We start from the raw sequence: 18,763 nt of genomic DNA on the forward strand, positions 1-18,763 counted from the left end.
CCTGGGCTCCTCCAGAACAAGTATCCAAGCCGACTCAGATGCCACGTACGCGTCCCCCCCGCACTGGGACCCTTAACGGAGGCGCTGGCAGAGTCACCGAATGTCACAGAACTCTAACACATGCGTGTGCGCACGGAGCCAAGCAGAAGGGTTCCCGGCAACAGCACTCAGAGGAGCAAAGTCTGGAAACGTCCTGGGAGCCCATGAGTAGGGGCCGGTGAGGTGAGCGCTGATGCAGCCACACTCTGGGACTCCGCAGCCCACACCCCGCCCTCAGGGACAGAGCAGCGGCCCCTGTCAGGGAATAAGTGAGGTGCGGTGCTCTGGAAAGCAGATGCCAGCACTTGTGGGTGCTTTAAAAAGGATGCTTTCGGGGCGCCTGGGTGGCTCAGTCAGTAGAGCGTCCAACTTCGGCTCAGGTCATGATCTCTCAGTCTGTGAGTTCGAGCCCCGCGTCAGGCTCTGTGCTGACAGCTCAGCGCCTGGAGCCTGCTTCGGATGCTGTGTCTCCCTGTCTCTCTGCTCCTGCCCTGCTCATGCGCTCTCTCTCTCTCTCTCTCAAAAATATACATTTAAAAAGGATGCTTGCCCCGTCCATGCGCACGCGCACGCGCACGCACACACACACACACGCACGTGTGCACGTGGACACGATACACAAGAAACCAGCAGCTTCTGGGGAAGGAGTCCAGCCTTGCAGCGGGAGGAAAACTTACTTTTCATTGTATACCCTTGGCGCTATTTGAATTGTTCTAAACTACATGTGTACCTTCCAATTAAGCAAACAGAACTCCTAAGCAAACAGAACCCCACAAATCAGAGACAAAAGTTTCCAAACTCAATTGCCTAAATTTGGTGAGAGTAAGGAGTTTTAATTCCTGCCTTCTGGGCCACGACGAGCCTGGCTCTGACGCCAGGGTGTTTGGTATGATTCCCCCATGGCTCCCCCATCAAATACTGCGATGGCAACACACACACGCACACACAAGCCTATTTTCCCAGTCAATGTTGAGGACGTTGCTCTGGATTCAGGAGGCCTGGGTTCGAGTCCTGCCTCGGCCCCCTGCTAGCCCTGTGACCAGGCAGGCTACCATTTCCTCACAAGAACACAACTTTGGGACAACAAGCTCACAAGACCTGAGTAGGGACTGAGTAAGAACGCACGTAAAGAGCTGGGCACAGGCTTGGTACAATGAAGGCCCACGGTCATCATCGCGGCCCATCTGCTGCTACGAGCACTGGGTGGCACCCACAAGGGCAGTGTCCTCCGAGGGCTGTGTCCAATTTGTCTCACACCTCTGCCCCGGCCCCAGCCACAGACAGCACTGACCAGCAGGTCTTTGGTCCGTCCCTATCCACACCAGGCAGCTCGTGCCAACACTGGCCTCTTGTGTCAGGCTCTGTGGCATTGGTCGCCACGCTTGGCTTTGACCCAGCTCCCCAACACGACCCAGTGTGATAACCCTGCTTGTAACCAGAGTCCGGACACCAAGATAAGGGCCTGAGCTTAGGATCCCCACCGTAAGTTCCCGCGTCGCTGCTCCTGGCAGCACCTTTTAAAATAACCACTTAGAATTAAGGCTTCCAAAAGCAGTGACCTCCACCCCAACCACCTTGAAAGTAACAGGTGCCTGCTACCCTACGCTAGAACCCCAACTCCTGGTTCGTTGGGTTTAGGGCCACACGCCAACATCTCTGGGAGGAAGAAAGGTCTTCTTGGGCTCTGAATTACCTCAAACTACGTTTTGTCCCTAGAGCCTAAAGTCTGCTTTTGCCCAGGCCCTCTGGCCTTACAAACAAACAGGGGGCAGCTGGATGGGCCACCTACCTCAGTAGGTCGATGTCAGTGTAGCCGTACTTGACCTTGTAATCCCCGATGCGCCTGGTGCTCTCCTGCCCACAGATGACCCCCACTTGCTTGATCTTTCCTGCATCCAAACCTGCCAGAGGGAGGACAACAGGATCCCAGATCCTGTCCGTCATGAAAAACTCAAAGGAGGGGATCCAGACACAGCCACAAAAACAAGGCAACGAAGACCCAGCGAACAGAGAATGAAGTCACACCAGGACGCCCTGGAGAGCGGCTACCCCGAAGCGCCCCGGGGTCCCCAGAGCCCAGCCCCATCAGAACGCCCCCTCACTCAGCGGCCTGGGCTGCAGAGCTCCCTGGGAATTTGGGGGGAGGGGGCAGCTAGGCCGAGGTGGCTGCAATCCTGGGCCTTCTTTGGCCTTTCAGTCTCTGCCGATCACAGAACCTACCGCACGCTCACTACTCTCGCGAACGTTTGACACATACGGACTCCCGACCCTCACAACGCCCCAAGATAGGTGTTACTATGATTCTCATTACACAGATGGGGAAACTGAGGCACAGAAAACTTAGGAAATTCTGCGTATCACCAGCTAGTAAGGGGCAGAGCCGGGATCCACCCCCAAGGTCACGGCCCAAGCGAGCCCTTCACGCCTCTCTCTACGTGGACACGGGAAGAGGACGCAGGGGGAGCCGCGGAGGGGTCGGCCCTACCCTCGCTCACCCAGCTGAGACAGGCGGAAGAGCTCGTCCTCGTTCTCCGTGGTGTGGTCCACGTTCAGCTGGGTCACCTGCAGCCCGTCCACCGTGGATTTGCATAAAAGGGCACGGTTCGTACCTGCAGCAGAATATGAGCGGCTGAGCAAAGTCTGGGTGCAGGGAGGGGCAGGACACGTTGAGCAGAGAGAGAAAAGTCAGGCATCTCACCCAAGGAAATCCTTGAAACGAGCAAAGAAAATAGGCTTAGACCACTGGGGTGAGTCACCAGTCAGGGCGTGCTGATGATATTAAGGAATTAGGTTAAACTTTTCCAGTGTCATCCTAGGATGATTAGGATTTTAGTAAGAGACCTTTTCTCTAGAGAGACATACTGAAATATCTACAAAGAGAAAACGACATGATGTCTGGGGTTTGTGGGGACAAAGGGCTGCAGAGGAAATGAGACTGGCCCCAAGGAGGTGATCGCTGTGGCCGGGGTATGGGCACACGGGGGTTCGCCACATGCTTATCTTTTTACATTTTTTAATTCTGTTCACAATGAAATCCAAATATCCCTGTGGCCCCTCACCCAGCCCGTCTCGCCGCCCTTTGTGGGATGCCGAGTGGGTGTTCTAGAGCCAGGCAACCTCTTCCTGAAGAGGAAGCCACTGAGGCGACCCAGAGAGGCGGCGCAACTCGCCCAGAGTCAGTTGGGGCAGGGCGGGGACTAAAGCCGGGATGCCTGCCTCCTAGCTGGTACCTCCAGCTCCCCGGGCTGGGACTGGGACGCTCCTGCAGAGAAACAGGGAGACCTATCCAACAGTCTCAGGAGACGCGGGCTGGAGAGCTTACGTGTCTGGGAAGCGGACAGTCCAAAGAACACACAGACCTTGAGGCTACTTCTTGCCCAGCACTCCCCGCCCGGGGACGGGTAGGTGGCTCACCGACATTGGCGACATAGAGCCTGTTGTTGAGAAGGACCGCCACCACAGCCATGGCTCCTCCCGAAATCTCCCTCTCCAGTGCCTTGAGTCTTTCGAGGATCTTCTGGTACTGAGGAAGCAGCTGGTGCTGAGGGACACCCTACAGGCCGTCATCAGGGGGTCAGAGCAGGCCGGGTCCTCGGAGACCATCTCACCAGCCACCCCCTCCCTTCGAAGGCAAGGATCTGAGGTCCGGGCCAGGATGAAGCCGCACTGTAGCCCCAGACAGGCTTCTTGCAGGAAAGCCAGACATGACCCGACTTGTGCCGTCAGTTCTGAAAGTGCCGGTGGGTGATGTGAGCGGGTGGGTGACGAGGCTACGCACAGGGTGAGGTCGGGGACTGAACTGGAAGGGCCTTTCCTCATATTCTTCACTGCCCGCCCCATGCTGGGCCGGAGTGAAGCTGCCTGCATGGGCCAGGGAGGCCTCTTGCAAGGGCCCCTGCAAACGCATCGTCCCCCAGTCCCTCAGGCAGGAACGAGTCTGTCACCCAGTCCCCTGAATCCTGCTGCTCTGGCCCAGTCGTGTCAGTGGCCTGACAGTGACATGGAAGGTAAGTCCTTGCTCCTAGCAAAGCCAGGCCTTGGCGTGCTCCCCTCCCCCACGCCGGGGAGCAGGCCGGGGGATTACCTCTGGCAGCTGGGACTGGAGGCTGGCCTTCTCAGCCAATGCGTCATCGATGGACTCCAGGAAGCTCCTCTCTACCACATCAAAGGCCTGGAGGCAGAGGACAGGGAGGGGTGTCAGGGCACAGGCCAGTTCAAAATACCACCGTCACCAGATACTGAAATGCGTCCTATTAATAGTGACGAACTCTGTATTAACTGCAGGTGGTCACGTGATGCGGGCTTCACAGGGGGCTCTGCAAGGCTACGTCTCCTAGAGAGCAACCTCCGGCAGAGACATCAGCTCCACGGGGCTGGTTGCTGCTAAGGTGGCACCGTGGAGACCAGAGAGGCAGGAGGCGGCGCAGGAGTTACCAGCAAGGCTGGGAGTCCGGTCACCAGGGGTGAAGCCCACGTCCGCCACCGGCCCGCTGGGCAGTCTCCACCTCCTCATCCACGTGGGAGGCAAGCGCTACTCTGAAGGTGACGGAGACAATCCACCCTGTGCCCCCAAACCCCGGCTCAGAGTAAGTCTAGATCAGTGCCACCTAGTATCGCTACTGCGTCCTGCCAGTCCCTCGACGCCGGTCACACGGCTGCCTTTGAGCAGGGGAGGGTGCAGCCAGAGTCACTGGCGCGGGGCCCTGAGGCCACGGAGGCCTCTGGCCCAGGTGCTGATGCTGGAAAACGGCCGAGAACAGTTTTCGAGGAACAGGAATCCATCCTTCTCATCTTAAAGTAAGTGCCTCTGGACGAGCTTCCAACAAGAGGTGCCAGGAACAAGAGCTCCAGAACGGCCCACAGAAACCAGAACCGGCCAATGAGCACCCGCGAGGAGCAGGGCTCAGCGGTGCCGGCAGCCACCAGAGACTGAGCACCGGAGCCTCACCTGGAGGAACGGGATCGCCCTCGGTTACCCTGTTTCCGCCCGAGCTCAGCCCCCGCCCACTGCACCCGTGGGTCTGAGGCTGCATCCCTAACGCCCCTCCCCCAGAAGCATCTCCTCCACAGCCCACCCTGCAGGTCAAGGGGAAGGACCGCAGCTGGCTGGCTGCCCGGTCCTGCGCTCTGGGAAGGTGGGGAGCCCCTGTTCTCATAAAACAACTTTGTCTTTCTGAGTTGCTGCCTAGGCGTCTGACAGTGTGATAACCCTGCTCGTAACCAGAGTCTGGACACCAAGATAAGGGTCTGAGCTTAGGATCCCCACCGTAAGTTCCCGCGTCGCTGCTCCTGGCAGCACCTTTTAAAATAACCACTTAGAATTAAGGCTACAAAAAGTTGTGAGCTCCACCGTGACCGACCTGGAAGTAATAGGTGCTTGCTACCCTGCTCTTTTTTTTTTAATTTTTTTTTTAACATTTACTTAATTTTGAGACAGAGACAGAGCATGAACGGGGGAGGGTCACAGAGAGAGGGAGACACAGAATCTGAAACGGGCTCCAGGCTCTGAGCTGTCAGCTCAGAGCCCGACGCGGGGCTCGAACCCACAGACCGTGAGATCATGACCTGAGCCAAAGTCGGACGCTTAACCGACCGAGCCACCCAGGCGCCCCGCTACCCTGCTCTTTATCTCCCGCTGGCTCTGGACTGAGGAGGGAGGACTGTCCTCCTCCCCAGGCCAGGGGCGCCCCCTTGCTTTGGGATCTGTAAGTAATAATAAATCTGTGACACTACCTTTCTGGGGCGGTACTGAGGCTGTGCCTTCAATCAAAACAGCCCCCACGGGTCTCACATCCCCAGAGGGGACATATGCTTGGATGCTGAGGGAGCTACCTGCTGACCCCGTGTCATCAGGTTATAATCTACGTAATCTTAATTCAATATCCCAGCTCTGGCTTCTCCATACCATTGGTGACAAGGATAGGATCTCCTTTTTTTTTTTTTTTTTAATTTAATTTGAGAGAGAGAGAATGAATCTTAAGCAGGCTCCATGCTCAGCACAGAGCCCAATGCTGGGCTCCATCCCACAACCCTGGGATCGTGGCCTGAGCTGAAATCAAGAGCCGGCTGCTCACCCAACTGAGCCTCCCAGGTGCCCTGCAGTCTGTACCCTGTACGATGCCTCGGGGCTGTGAATGGCTCACAAACTTCCTCTCCCGGACGGACAGGGCTCTCTGGGAAGGAAGCACTGCTTGCTGGCAGTCCGTGGCGTTGCTTGGCACTGCCTCTGGGTGTTGCCACAAATCCCCACCCTAAGTTGTTACGCTGTAAAAGATCGGACTCCCCTGCAGCGGCCGACCGGCAGGCCCCAATCTGAGGTGGCTGTGTTTCCCATTAGTCTCTAAATGAGACCCCACTGGGTGTCTGGTCTGGAGGTGACTGGTTATGATCGCACGCGAAAGCTGAGCCACAGTGAGCTAATAACTAGGACGGAAGGACTCTGCCTCTTTCCCAGCAGGGGCGCAGGCCGTATGGCCCTGGAAGCCAAAGAGAGTTCCCCTAGGTTAGTCCTGGAGAGGGAGGCTGGCAGCTGGGGCCACTGTGCTGGTGGTTGGGACTGGGTGTTAAGCTTGGGCAGCCGGCCCCAACCCGTGACAGAGGCAACTCCACCAGGGGCATCCCGGCACCCCAGGCCAGCACCTCCGGTGTTGCTGCCTTCCCTGCCGCTGTCGCAGATCGTCCCCTAACCCCACGGGATACTGGCAGTCCCACCCCTGGCGTGGTAGAGCAAAACGCACCCTCGCTAAAAGCAGGGCCCCCGAGCACACGGTACCAGCTCCTCCCAAGTCCCCAAAGGAGGTTGAAAATCGACTAGACTCTTGTAAGAACCCCGCTCACGCGGCTTGGGCCTTACTGGGCACAGTGGCATATTGCACCCAACTGCTCTTGCTACATTCCTGGGGCCGGGGGACTCTCCCAAAGGCACCGGTGAGCGCTGCGCTGGTTGAGGTGGACCTAACTCCCGGGAGATATACCGGGGCACCCTAGGGCAGGACGCAGCAGCCCCCATCCCAGGCGTTCCCTGCTACCGTCCGTCGAACTGAGATGTCCAACAACGACCAGTGTGAACCAGAAATGGAGACAGGGGACTATGCCACGCTAGCAGTGCAAGGTTTTCTAGAAAAATGTGCCCGAAGTGGGGAGGAGAAGGGTGCTGATTGGCTCTTCTGGGACTTTGGAACAGGCTCCCACCTGCTGTTTGCGGCGGCTGAGATGCGCCAGTTGGCTGGGTGGCCCAAGATTCTACAATTCATACTTCGTTAAAAACACAAAAACAAAATCAAAAAACCCAGGGTATTGAGGACCCATTTTATCAGGGACACCCTAGAGGACCCCTGGACTTGTCACCACAGCAAGGGGGCCAAATGTGTCAGGCCACAAGGGCAGGAGACAGACAAAACAAAAAAGGGGGTGGGCTCTGAGGAAGAGATCCCCGCAAGCCTGCAGAGCCCTTGGAGATAAGGAGAAAGAAGGTCCCGTGTCCTGACTCAGATTTTGGCACTGGGCCCATCCCTCCGTTGACATCAGAGTTCAGGCCCACCGTAAGCGGACAACCCTGGATGAGACACCTCCTCTCAGCCAGAAACCGGGATGGGTCAGAGGGTCCGTCATTTTGCTAAGTGGTACGTTTCCACACTCCCTGACCGTGTCCAACCCAGAGAAGGCACCCCGGGGGCCAGAATCTCAAGAGTTTTACTTAAAGGGTAAGCCCTCCCCCCCCCCCAAAAGGCCACGCTGTTACAACTTATAGAAACGTCAGATGCAGTACCACAGGCATTAGGTGGTACCAATGCCGTAGCTAGACACGAAAAAGAATTTTTCTGAAGCCCAAATCTCGTTTGCCGGTAAAGGTGAATAGGCCCCACTCCTCCCACAGCCAGGAACCCAACGGAGGGGCCCCAGGGGATACAGGGCCTTCTGGGCCCCTTTTAGGTCCCCACTGAGGGGCGGCCTGCAACGCGGCTCCCTCCCATACAAGATGACCCACGTGCCTCTCCATATTGGCAGCTCTGGAGATCAGGGACCCTGATGACTTCCTCTCGGGACAGCCAGGACCCAAGTTAGAGGCCTCTGCTCAGGTGCCGCAGACGCCGTCACCTCTTGGCATGGCCCAGCCCCGGCAGCAGGATCTGGGTCCCGTACCCTGACTTCTGAGAGGGGCGGCCACAAGGCCCCTGCCCAGGAACCCAGCAGTCTCCTGGAGCCCGTCCCTCCTCCAGGGGACAATTACCCGTATACTTCTCTGATTACCCACTGGGACACGTAAAAGAGAAATTTTACCGCTCTTGTCGACGCCTTCTGGGAACCCCTCTAAACATCAGCAAGGGGCACCCTTTAAATCACAAGGCGTATCAGGCAGGCTACGGAAAGCGTTCGACCTCCATTGGATGTGACCCACCTGCAGCACAGAGGTTGGGCTATCGCCCCACATAAGATTCAAGGGCCGCTCACAAGTGTTACATTTCTGGGCCTCAACCGGTCCTCTGAAGGCTGGGAAACTCCACTTGAGGTTAAACACTAACTGTCGACGCTTCGGCCCCCGCCGTGCTGCGGCAAGCCCGCCACGGCCCTCGCACTGCGGACGCATACCTCGCTTGCCACTACCCTCTCCGCAGCCACACACGGAGCCCCCACGCTTCGGTGGGGAGGAGCCCGACAGCAAGCTCTGTAGCTGGCACAGAGGTCAACTCATCAGGCCCGCCAGCTCCTTCCTCCAGGTGGAAGCGCTGGCCGCCACGGACCACGCGTCCCGGGACTACGGCCTAACGGCGGCTCCCCCTGGCTGCCCACGGGCTTCCAGACCGGAAGGCTGCACTCCACAGCCACCCGCTTCGGCCCCCAGAACATCGCAGTCCGGCTCCTTAACGGGCTCTGCTAGAAACAGGGGCCCTCGCCGGCCGGGGCTGCCACCCTCACGCTTCTGATCAGGTCGCGGGTGAGGGACGGCTCCCCACGTGGCTCCGCGCAGCCACAGAGGCCCATTCCCGGAAGCGGACAGGGCACCCCCAGGAAGGGGCCGACTCTGCGGAGGCGGGTCTTTCCAGAGGGCAGGAGGACATGGCTTCCGAGGTCCTCGGCCCCCTGCCCACGGGCCGTGAGGAAGTGGTGACGGAGGCGCCCCCGGCCCCGCCTGGGCCTCTAGCAGGCCGAGCTAGCCGCCGCCAAGAGCTGGCTGCTCCGTGCACGGCAGCGCGGCCACCGTCCGTGGCAGGGCGGGGCCAGCTCAGCTCGCTGGGCTCGCGGCAGCACAGTTGGCTGTGTAGAGCACTGCTGTTCCCCACGGCCGGCCTCTTGTCCGTGTCTCTGCTGACTCCCGGGCAGCTGCTGACAGGCTCACGGTCCGGTCAGGCCGACGGCAGGGGGATGATTCTCACATCCCGTCTGGGGTGCTCCGCGTGGAGGGTACCGGGGCAATCAAAGCCTTTCGCACTTCAACACGAATGCTACCTCGAGGTGTTTTCCCTCGCCCGGATCCCAGTCACCATACACTTGGGGCTCTCGACCGGCTCCACCCACCCCTCAGCCCCCCGCAATCAGTCCTCAGCTCCACCGCGCCAGCCTTTCTCAGTTACCGCTCCTTCACTCTTTATTCCTCGGCCTAATGGCCCCCAAGGGTCCTCTGTCGCTTTGGATCACGGGGTAGCTACCGCCACGATGGCCTGGGTGCGCTGGGCGCAGGGCTGTCCTGCTCTGGGGGCGCCTCTCACAAAATGCACCGCTTTGAATCGCAGATGACGTCCCCAAACCAAACGCTGGAAACTGCCGTTCCTTGGTCCCGGGAGGGGACAAGCCTCTTAGCTGCCGGCAGGTTGAATTCACTGGGCGGCTCCCTCCCTCCGTCCCCACTACCCACTTCACTACGACTTGTGTGATACTCGCGCTGGTTTACTGCCTGCTACACCCACCCCGAACGCCTCTGCGGGTAGGAGCCTCCCTGTCTTTCTTTTCTGAGTACACCCCGCTCCCATTCAGGCCTCCCAACACCACGGACTCGGATCCTCAGAGCAAGGATCTCATTTTACTGCCCAACAGGGCATGCGGTGAATTCTCATTTCGGCCACAGGCCTCTGGCATTACTGGATGCCACGGTGGACTTTGAGAATCCTCGCTCCTTAACTTGCCGGGCAGTAAACGGCTCCTACGTGGACTTCCTCGCTGCCTGGGGCACCTGCCACTTGAAATGCTAAGCCCCGTGGCCACCGCTCTCCTCACACCCGGCCGCCGGGAGAGGCTCCCACCGCTGCCCTGCGGGACAGAAGGTGCCGGCAGCGTCTTCAGACCAACCCCGGCTGACCCCGCACTTTGCGGCCGCAGGGCCGAGCTCCCGGGGGAGCCGACCGGCCGGGGTCGCGGTCGGCCAGCCTGACCCCCGCTACCTGCAGCAGCACACGCCGCACGTCCGCCTCGGTGTGCCCCGCGCTGAGCTGGCCCAGCAGGAGCTCTGCAGACAGCCGCTGGGCCACGAAGCTGGTCACCCGGTTGCCATCATAGCCGTTGAAGACCCCGTACAGGAAGCAGTTGTTCTCACTCCTGACAGAGAAGGGGAGCGGCTTGAGACGGGGGGCTCGCAGAAGAGGGACGCCGGTTCCCAAGTGGAGGGGAGGAGGCACGGGACTGGGGGAGACCAGAGATACAGCAGTGGTGGCTTCGGATGCCCACCAGGGTTCCCCCACTCTGACCATCATTCCACCCCGGCATGGCCTTCCAGGACACTCCCTGACACCACTGTAGCAGGCCCTCGGTCGGCCTGAGGTCCAGAAGTGGAAGGGACAGCAGGAGATGCCCCCCCGTGGGTCACAGCTCAGTGGCAAGCCCCACTCGGGATGGGTGCAAACTTGCCTCCGAGGCTCAGGAGGGCACTGCCGGCAAGGCTCACCTGAACTTGAGCCAGCTGTCCTCCGGTGGGTGGCTCTCGGTGCCCTTGCCATCAGCAGAGTAGCTGCGGTTGGAGGCTGAACCAACCCCAGAGAGGTGGCAGAGCGGCAGGTCGTCTGTCCAGCTTGGCTGCTGCTCCTGAGGACACCAGGAAACCAGAAAGTGTCACCTCCTTCACGAGGACGGACCCCACCTCACCTTCTTTCTCTTCCCCAACAGGAACACAGCAGCCCCAGAGCCCCACAGACGGTTCTGCTTCCTTCCGGAAAACAGCGCTTGGATGAACAAACACCTGCAGAAGGGTTTGCATGTTTTTATGGGTAGTCCACAATGCCGTTCCCCAGGAAACCTGGAAAAAACTAGAGTTCCCAAATTCTAGGCTCAGCAGTGGTTTCTAAGCACGAGCTGTGTTACGAAACACGAGCGAGACACACAAAAGAAGCAGTCTCTTGGGAGAAAGCTCTTTGGTGGCTCCCCACTGCTCCCTGCCGTGGCTCTGACTCCAACCCCTTGGGCACCAGTTAAAACTGGAGATTTCCAGGCCCAACCCCCAGAATGTCTGGTCCTGGTGGGGCCCAGGATACCTGCGTCGCAGGCAGCTCCTCCCAGGTGGCCGATTCGGGAGGCCCGACGGCGCTTGAGAAACTGCCTTTACAAGCCAGCTTCAGTCACACGCCACGCCCTTGGCATCTCTCCCCTCGGTCCCTGCTCTGCTCTGGCACCCTCTCGCATCTGCTCCGTGCCACATCCCTCTCTCCTGGTACAAGTGCCTGCGGCACCTCACTCTTTTCCCTCTGCAAGAATATACTCCTTATCCTTGTCTAGCAATTCTCCATGTCCTTCAGAACTCTGGCTCAGGAGTCCCCACCTCCAGGAAGTCTTCCTTCAGGAAGACCCCCTCCCGCTGCCACTGCTCTGGCTCGGCTGACAGCCCTTCTCACGCACTCCTCCTACACCCGGCTCCCCTACTCCTGCCTGCCAGCATCTGACTGCCTTTCTACCCCTTGGATCTCAAAACAGGCAGTCCGGCTTTAAACCTCACATACACGCATGTGCACTTATGCAGAGCTGTCCAGGCCCAGCCCAAACACAGATTCTGAATTTCCGAAATCTCCTAGGAGTGCACTCCGAAGTCCCAGAAACGGCTCTGACACAAGGCCCAGGTATGCGCCATTCTTCTCACTGAAAGCCTCCCCATACCAGGCCCCTATCTGAGAGCCGTGCCTGGTTCCCAAGAGCCTTCCCAGGACCACCCGGCCTGGAAATGATGGGGAGCGCCGAAGGTCAACTGCAAAGAGGCTAACACTTGGATCGAACGGAACGCTGTACTGAAATATTCAACAGGCATGTATCCTGTGCACGATTTCTTGTAAGGTCGTAGTAAGTCTTCAAAAAAGGATGTGAAAACCACTTCAGCAGGCTCTTGCAATCAGATATGCAAATGGCCTGTGGTTAGCTTTTGTGGCAAATTTTATCTTCTGTTTATTTACATACTGACAGTGAGTGCCTTTATGGCTTTTTAAAATTGCTTCGATGCTGCATTTATTCCAGCGGGTTCGTTCTGTCTTGCACCCTGGAGCAGCTTCTGCAGGGTGCAGGAGTTTATTTTTATTTTTAAATTAACATATAGTAAAATGGACTTTTTTTTGGCATGCCGGTCTATGAGTTTTCACACGTGTTTTGTGTGACTGCCGCCACAAGATCTGGGAAGAGCCCCATCATCCCAAAACGTACCCGTGTGTTGCCCCTTCGTAGTCACCCCTCCCCTAACGCCCAACAAGTAGACTTGTGCTCAATCGCTACGTTCGCTGTCTTTTCAAGAATCTCCTAAGTGAAATTATGCAGTACGCGGCTTTTTTTCTTTTTATTGTGATGAAACACACGTAATAAAATTCACCGTCTTAACCGTTTTCGAATGTACAGTCCGGTGGTACTAAATACATTCGGTGTTGGGCGGCCAGCCCTGCCATCCGTCCCCATGGCTCTTTCCCTCCTTTTGTAAATCTGAAACCCTGTCCCCGCTAAACACAAACTCCCCTCTCTTCCCCAGCCCCCGATGCCCACCACCACCACACTCTAGGTCTTGTAAGGCATAACCTTTTAAGACCGGTTCCCCTCACTCCGCGTGATGCCTTGGAGACCAACCCCCATGCCACCCCCCCACCAAGTCACTGCGGGCGGCAAGTCTGTCCCTTCATCGCAGGGAGCCTCCCGTCAGATGGATGCAGAAGCCTGTCCACTCATCCACTGAAGGGCATCTGGGCTATTTCCGGTTTTCGGCAATGAGGAAGGGAGCTGGCATAAACGTTCACGGGCAGGTTTTGGTGCGAACATAACATTTCACGTCTCCGGAGTAGGGATGAGACTGCGGTTTAGTTTGGTAAGAAGCTGCCAATCTGTTTCCCAAAGCGGTGTACCATTCCCAGCGGTAACGGGCGAGAGTCCCAGGGGCTCCGCACCCTCGCCCGCCGCGGTCCTCTTCAATGCAGACATTCTGAGAAGTGTGCAGCCGATCCCATCGCGCCTTTGATTTGCATTTCCCTAACGGCCAATGACGGTGTGGAGCATTTTTTTCATGTGCTTATTTGCCATCCACACAGCTCTGGAGGAGAGTCTGTTGTAAGGCTTGTTCTGTTTGTTTTTCAGAGAGAGCAAGTGCTAGTGGGGGAGGGGCAGAGAGAGAGAGAGGGAGAGAGAATCTCGAGCAGGCTCCGTGCCCAGCGCAGGGCCTGCCGTGGGGCTCGGTCCACCATGAGATCATGACTTGAGCCAAAATCAAGGGAGATGCTGAACCGGATGAGCCACCCAGGTGCCCATTATGCCAATCTTTTAATTGGGTCACTTGTTGAGTTCGGAGAGCCCTTTGTGTTTTTTGGACCAAGTCCTTTGTTGGACACGTGATTTGCAAGTATGTCTTCCCAGTCTGTAGTTTGTCATTTCATTCACTTCCCGGTACCTTTTGCAAAGCAAGAGTTTTTAGTTTTCATGAAGCCCATTTTATCAGCTTTCTCTCTCAAGGCGCACACTTCTGGTGTCTTAAGAATTCTGCCCAGCCCCAGAGACCTTCTAGGTTTTTCTTCAGATAGTTTCACGGTTTTACATTTAGACTTGTGATCCATTTAGGGTTAACCTCTGCATACACCAGGAAGTTTCGGTCTAAGTTGTTTTGGGTTTTGTTTTGCACATACAGATAGCCAATTGTTGTGACACTGTTTCTTGAAAAGACTGCCCTGTCTCCATTAAATTACCTCTGCACTTCTTTCAAAAATTAACTGGCCATACTTGTGTGGGTCTGTCTCTGGACTCTAGTCTGTTCCATGGATCCATGTGTCTATCCCTCCACCGATTCCATGCTCTGGATTACCATACCTTTATAAATCTAGAGTTTAAATCTGTATAAAAGTCTATATTATAAAATCTACAATTTCTTTATAATCTATATTATAAAATCAGGTAGTGGGTTGCCTCTAATTTTATTCTTTTTCAAAACGGTTTCAGCGATCCTAGCTCCTTTGCCTCCCACGTAAATTTTAGAATTGGCCTGTCTATATCTACACGGAAGACTTGCTGGGATTTTGACTGGAATTGTTTATAGATCAATTTAGGACATCTGACATCCTCACCGTGCTGAATTCTGCAATCCACCAACATGGTATGTCTTTAAATTTACTTACGTCTTCTTTATAGGACATCTACACAATTTCACAAGGGCTGAAAAGCCACTTGAAAACAAAAAATGTGACCAAAACCTAGCCATAGAAAAGAAACAGCAAGAGCTGAAATTCCGTTCAGCTCCTGACGACACCAGGCACTCAGCACTTTTAGGTCAAGTGACATATGGGAAGAAAAATTGTCACAGTAACACAAATTGTTTCTAGCTGCAATCTCGACCGGTCTCATTTGAGAGTGATACAAATGTCTCTCTTAATATAAATGTGAAATTAATTAGGTCTTTGGACTCCACATATGACATTATGCAATTATAGTGTATTCAATTAATACCAACATGTATTCAATGAACATCTACTGGGCATTTATACAAGGCTGACATCATTCTAGGCACTGGGGCCACAGTGCAGGACATAATTGAGGGTCCTTGTTTGAAGCCTTCTTTCTAGGGACAGAGAAACTTCCAACATGCTAATATAATAAATATTATATATATTACAATACAATATTACAATACGATACATATTATAAAATATTTTAGACAGAGATACGAGCCACGGAAAAAATAATTAGGGTAAGGGGACAGAGAGTGATGGTGAGGGCTTTTAGATGAAATGGTCAGAAGAGGCCTCTCCAGGGGCCCCTGGGTGGCTCAGTCAGTTGGGCATCTGACTCTTGATTTCGGTTAAGGTCATGATCTCATGGTTCATGAGATCGAGCCCCACATTGGTTCTGCTCTGATAGGGTGGAGCCTGCTTGGGTTTCTCTCTCTCTCTCTCTCTCTGCCCTTCCCCTGCTCACTCTCTCTCAAAATAAATAAACATTAAAAAAAAGAGAAGAGGCCTCCCTGAAGAGGTGACCTCTGAGCCAGACCCAAATGATCACGGAGCAGTGGCCCTTTCAGAAAGTGGGAAAGGGGCCTTCCAAGCAGAGGAAATGGCATGTGCAAAGACCCTGAGGCAGCAAAACAAGTGTGTGAGGTTTAAGTAAATGCAAGAAGGCCAGCATAGCCTCTGCAGTGACCAGAGGGGAAAATGGCTTCTACCGTGTTCATATATATGCGTGTGCCTATGTCCCTAGGTGGGGACAGGGTAGGGCCTTCCTTCCATGCCACTGAAAGGAGTTCATTGCCAAGGAATTAATTATTTTTCAACGAACTGCTTTGTTGCCAATTATCGCTTAGGTCTTAGGTCTGGTTAGCATGCCTCCACTGTCAGAGACCTCACAGAGGTTGGGCAACTTGGCAAATAAATTTCCCCAAGAATCTTTTTCTAGGGTCTGTCTCCTACCTGCAACTCAAATGAAACTAAGCAAAAGATTAAGCAATCAGAGGTTGCCAATTATCGCTTAGGTCTTAGGTCTGGTTAGCATGCCTCCACTGTCAGAGACCTCACAGAGGTTGGGCAACTTGGCAAATAAATTTCCCCAAGAATCTTTTTCTAGGGTCTGTCTCCTGCCTGCAACTCAAATGAAACTAAGCAAAAGATTAAGCACAAAAGCATCTCCCCAGTCTGGAGGGTCTCAGGTCCTCCTCCTGAAAAGATGGGTCGAGACCACTATTCAGCACCCCGAAGCGCCACAGCTGTTTCGAAGCATGCAGGAGAAGATGTTCATTCATACTTTCTAAAATCCTATCTGTGATTAAAAATGAGATTAAGACGGGGTGCCTGGGTGGCTCAGTTGGTTGAGCATCAGACTCTGGGTTTCGGTTCAGGTCACGATCTCACGGCTTCCTGGGTTTGAGCCCCGTGTCTGCTTGGGATTCTCTCTCTCACCCTCTCTCTCTGCCCCTCCCCTACTTGCGCTGTCTCTGTCACTCTCAAAATAAATAAATGAACTTAAAAAAAGATAAGATTAAGAGGGATTGAACTTGACCTCTAGTAGGAAATGAACAATACAAATGTGTCGCCCGTGATGCAAAACCTGTCATCGATGCCGCAATCACGAGACTCCCTCTGCCATTCCCTAACTCCCATGAGGGTCAGACACAGGCTTCCAGGGACTCGAATCTTTACAACAAATTCATACTTTGCAGCAAAAAGTAACTATTACCCGAGCAACGTATGGGCCCCACTTGACACTGTGAGATACACTCTGACAAACACTAATGAGAGAGGCTCTTTCCAGGAAGGAAGGAAATGAACTAGAGTAGGTGACTGAGGAACTCGCCACCTGGGTGTTTCAAGGCACAAAAACAACTCACTCGCCCAATGGGCGTCGGTGACACTGCTCTCAGGGGCGGGCTGGTACCGCGCGGGCCGCCACAGCCACGCTCAGCTCGCACAGAGTAACAAGCTGTCCCAAATCAGAAAGACTCCAGGACGGTGGTCCACTTCCTGACAAGCACCCGGTTCTTCAGACAGGATTGATGACTAGTGCCCGGACACCTCTATGATGTTAAGTGGTCTTCTTTGAAAAAATTATTTTCATGTTTTTAAATTTTATTTTTGAGAGAGAGAGACAGAGCACGAGCGGGGGAGGCACACAGAGAGAGAGGGAGACACAGACTCCGAAGCAGGCTCAGGCTCTGAGCTGTCAGCACAGTGCACACACGAGACTAAACTCATAAACCGTGAGATCGTGACCTGAGCCGAAGTCGGACTCTCAACCGACTGAGTCTCCCAGGTGCCCCCAAGAGCTCTTTTTGAAATGTGATTTTCATAATGATGAACTAGTAATATTTTGGAAATATAGTTGACTCTTGAACAACGCGGGGGCTGGGGCACCAACCTCCCGCGCAGTCAAAAGTCTGTAACTTTTGAGTCCCCCAAAACTTAACTATTAATAGAGGTTACCTTCCACTGGAAGCCTTACCAATGACATAAACAATCAACACATGTTTTGTATGTTACACGTATTGTGTACTGACTTCTTACAATCAAGTAAGCTGAAAAAAAGAAAACACTAAGAAAATCATAAGGAGGGGAGCCTGGGTGGCTCAGTTGGTTAAGCGTCTGACTCTTGGTTTTGGCTCAGGTCACAATCTCACGGTTCGTGAGTTCGAGCCCCATATCTGGCTCTGCACTGAAAGCAGAGAGCCTGCTTGGGATTTCTCTCTCCCTCTCTCTCTGCCCCTCCCCTGCTTGTGCACTCTCTCTCTCTCTCTTAAATAAATAAACAAACAAACAAAAACATTTAAAAAATTTAAAAATAAATTAAAAAAGAAAATCATAAGAAAAAGAACATACATTTATAGTACTATGTGTACTGAAGAAAAAATCCGCACATAGGTAAATCACTGTAGTCCAAACTCATGCTGTTCAAGGACCAACCACACGTTATTTCATTAGCTGGCAACTGGTGTTCAGGTCAATGGCTGTGGATTCCAGTGCTATTGTTTATTTAAGGAGAGTCTTCGTCCGTTGATAATAACACTCAAGAAAACAGTACTCAATGGACACTTTCTTAACCTGCCAGTCGGTACTAAAGCCAGCATCTACTGAGTGGGGGAGACACAAGAGGCATTCTTGTTAAGATTAGAAACACAGCGAGGATGCCCACCTCCTCCGGTACCTAACACTGACCTGGAGGCGTCAGCTCACGCAATTAGATAAAAGAAGCAGAGCTTAAGAACCGGAGAAGTACAGTTCCCTCCATTTGCAGTTGATAGTATTTGGAAAACCTAAAGAATTAATTTGAAAGCTCAAAAGAAGTCAGAAGGGTGGCAGGATAGAAAAATCAAGACACAAAACCCAAGAACCTTCATACACGTAAAGAAGAGACTGGCATCTAGCCTCCGCGTGAAAATTCCCACTGGCTGTTGACTAAAATAACGGTCTCTTCCCCCTGCGGTTCTATCCAGGCGGTCTCCCCCAACCGCACGCACTCCTATAGAGGATTCTTTTCAACCTAAATTGACTTTAGTGGGATTATATCCTACTGCTTTCATCTCAGCCTTCCAGCTTGTTGACATAATTTTGAATCTCACCCTTTCACAGATTAACAATCTCACTCAGCTGTCTATCCTGTGCAGCCAAGGCCTTCTACACAGCGTTCTGCGTGATCTCGAAAAACCTGCGACCAGAACAAAAGGAGTGGGAAGCCAACCTACTTCTTGCAGGAGGGTGTCTGCACCAACACAGGAGGGAAGTAACACTTCCCCCAGAGGTCTGCTCTACTTGAAGGGCCAGATGTATTCTGGGGACCCCAAATGAAGAGGCTACTGACCCCAGAGGTACAG

At 54.3% G+C, this 18,763-nt stretch overlaps 1 protein-coding gene across 4 annotated transcripts in view; it reads right to left on the reverse strand.

Moving 5' to 3' along the window:
• TAB1 (TGF-beta activated kinase 1 (MAP3K7) binding protein 1) overlaps positions 1–18,763 on the reverse strand; it is a 33,487-nt gene that overhangs the window by 7,362 nt on the left and 7,362 nt on the right. For 2 of the 4 annotated variants that reach the window (XM_058741241.1, XM_058741242.1), the window contains exons 2-7: positions 10,916–11,052; positions 10,416–10,569; positions 4,124–4,210; positions 3,454–3,592; positions 2,535–2,748; positions 1,829–1,972 (exon numbers count right to left, since the gene is read on the reverse strand). In XM_058741241.1, coding sequence (XP_058597224.1) covers positions 1,829–1,972; positions 2,535–2,748; positions 3,454–3,592; positions 4,124–4,210; positions 10,416–10,569; positions 10,916–11,052 — 875 coding nt within the window. The remainder of the gene's footprint in view (positions 1–1,828; positions 1,973–2,534; positions 2,749–3,453; positions 3,593–4,123; positions 4,211–10,415; positions 10,570–10,915; positions 11,053–18,763) is intronic. The other 2 variants (XM_058741244.1, XM_058741243.1) reach the window with 1 other exon arrangement.

The sequence above is a fragment of the Neofelis nebulosa genome, chromosome 8, assembly GCF_028018385.1.
Source record: "Neofelis nebulosa isolate mNeoNeb1 chromosome 8, mNeoNeb1.pri, whole genome shotgun sequence".
NCBI lineage: Eukaryota > Metazoa > Chordata > Mammalia > Carnivora > Felidae > Neofelis > Neofelis nebulosa.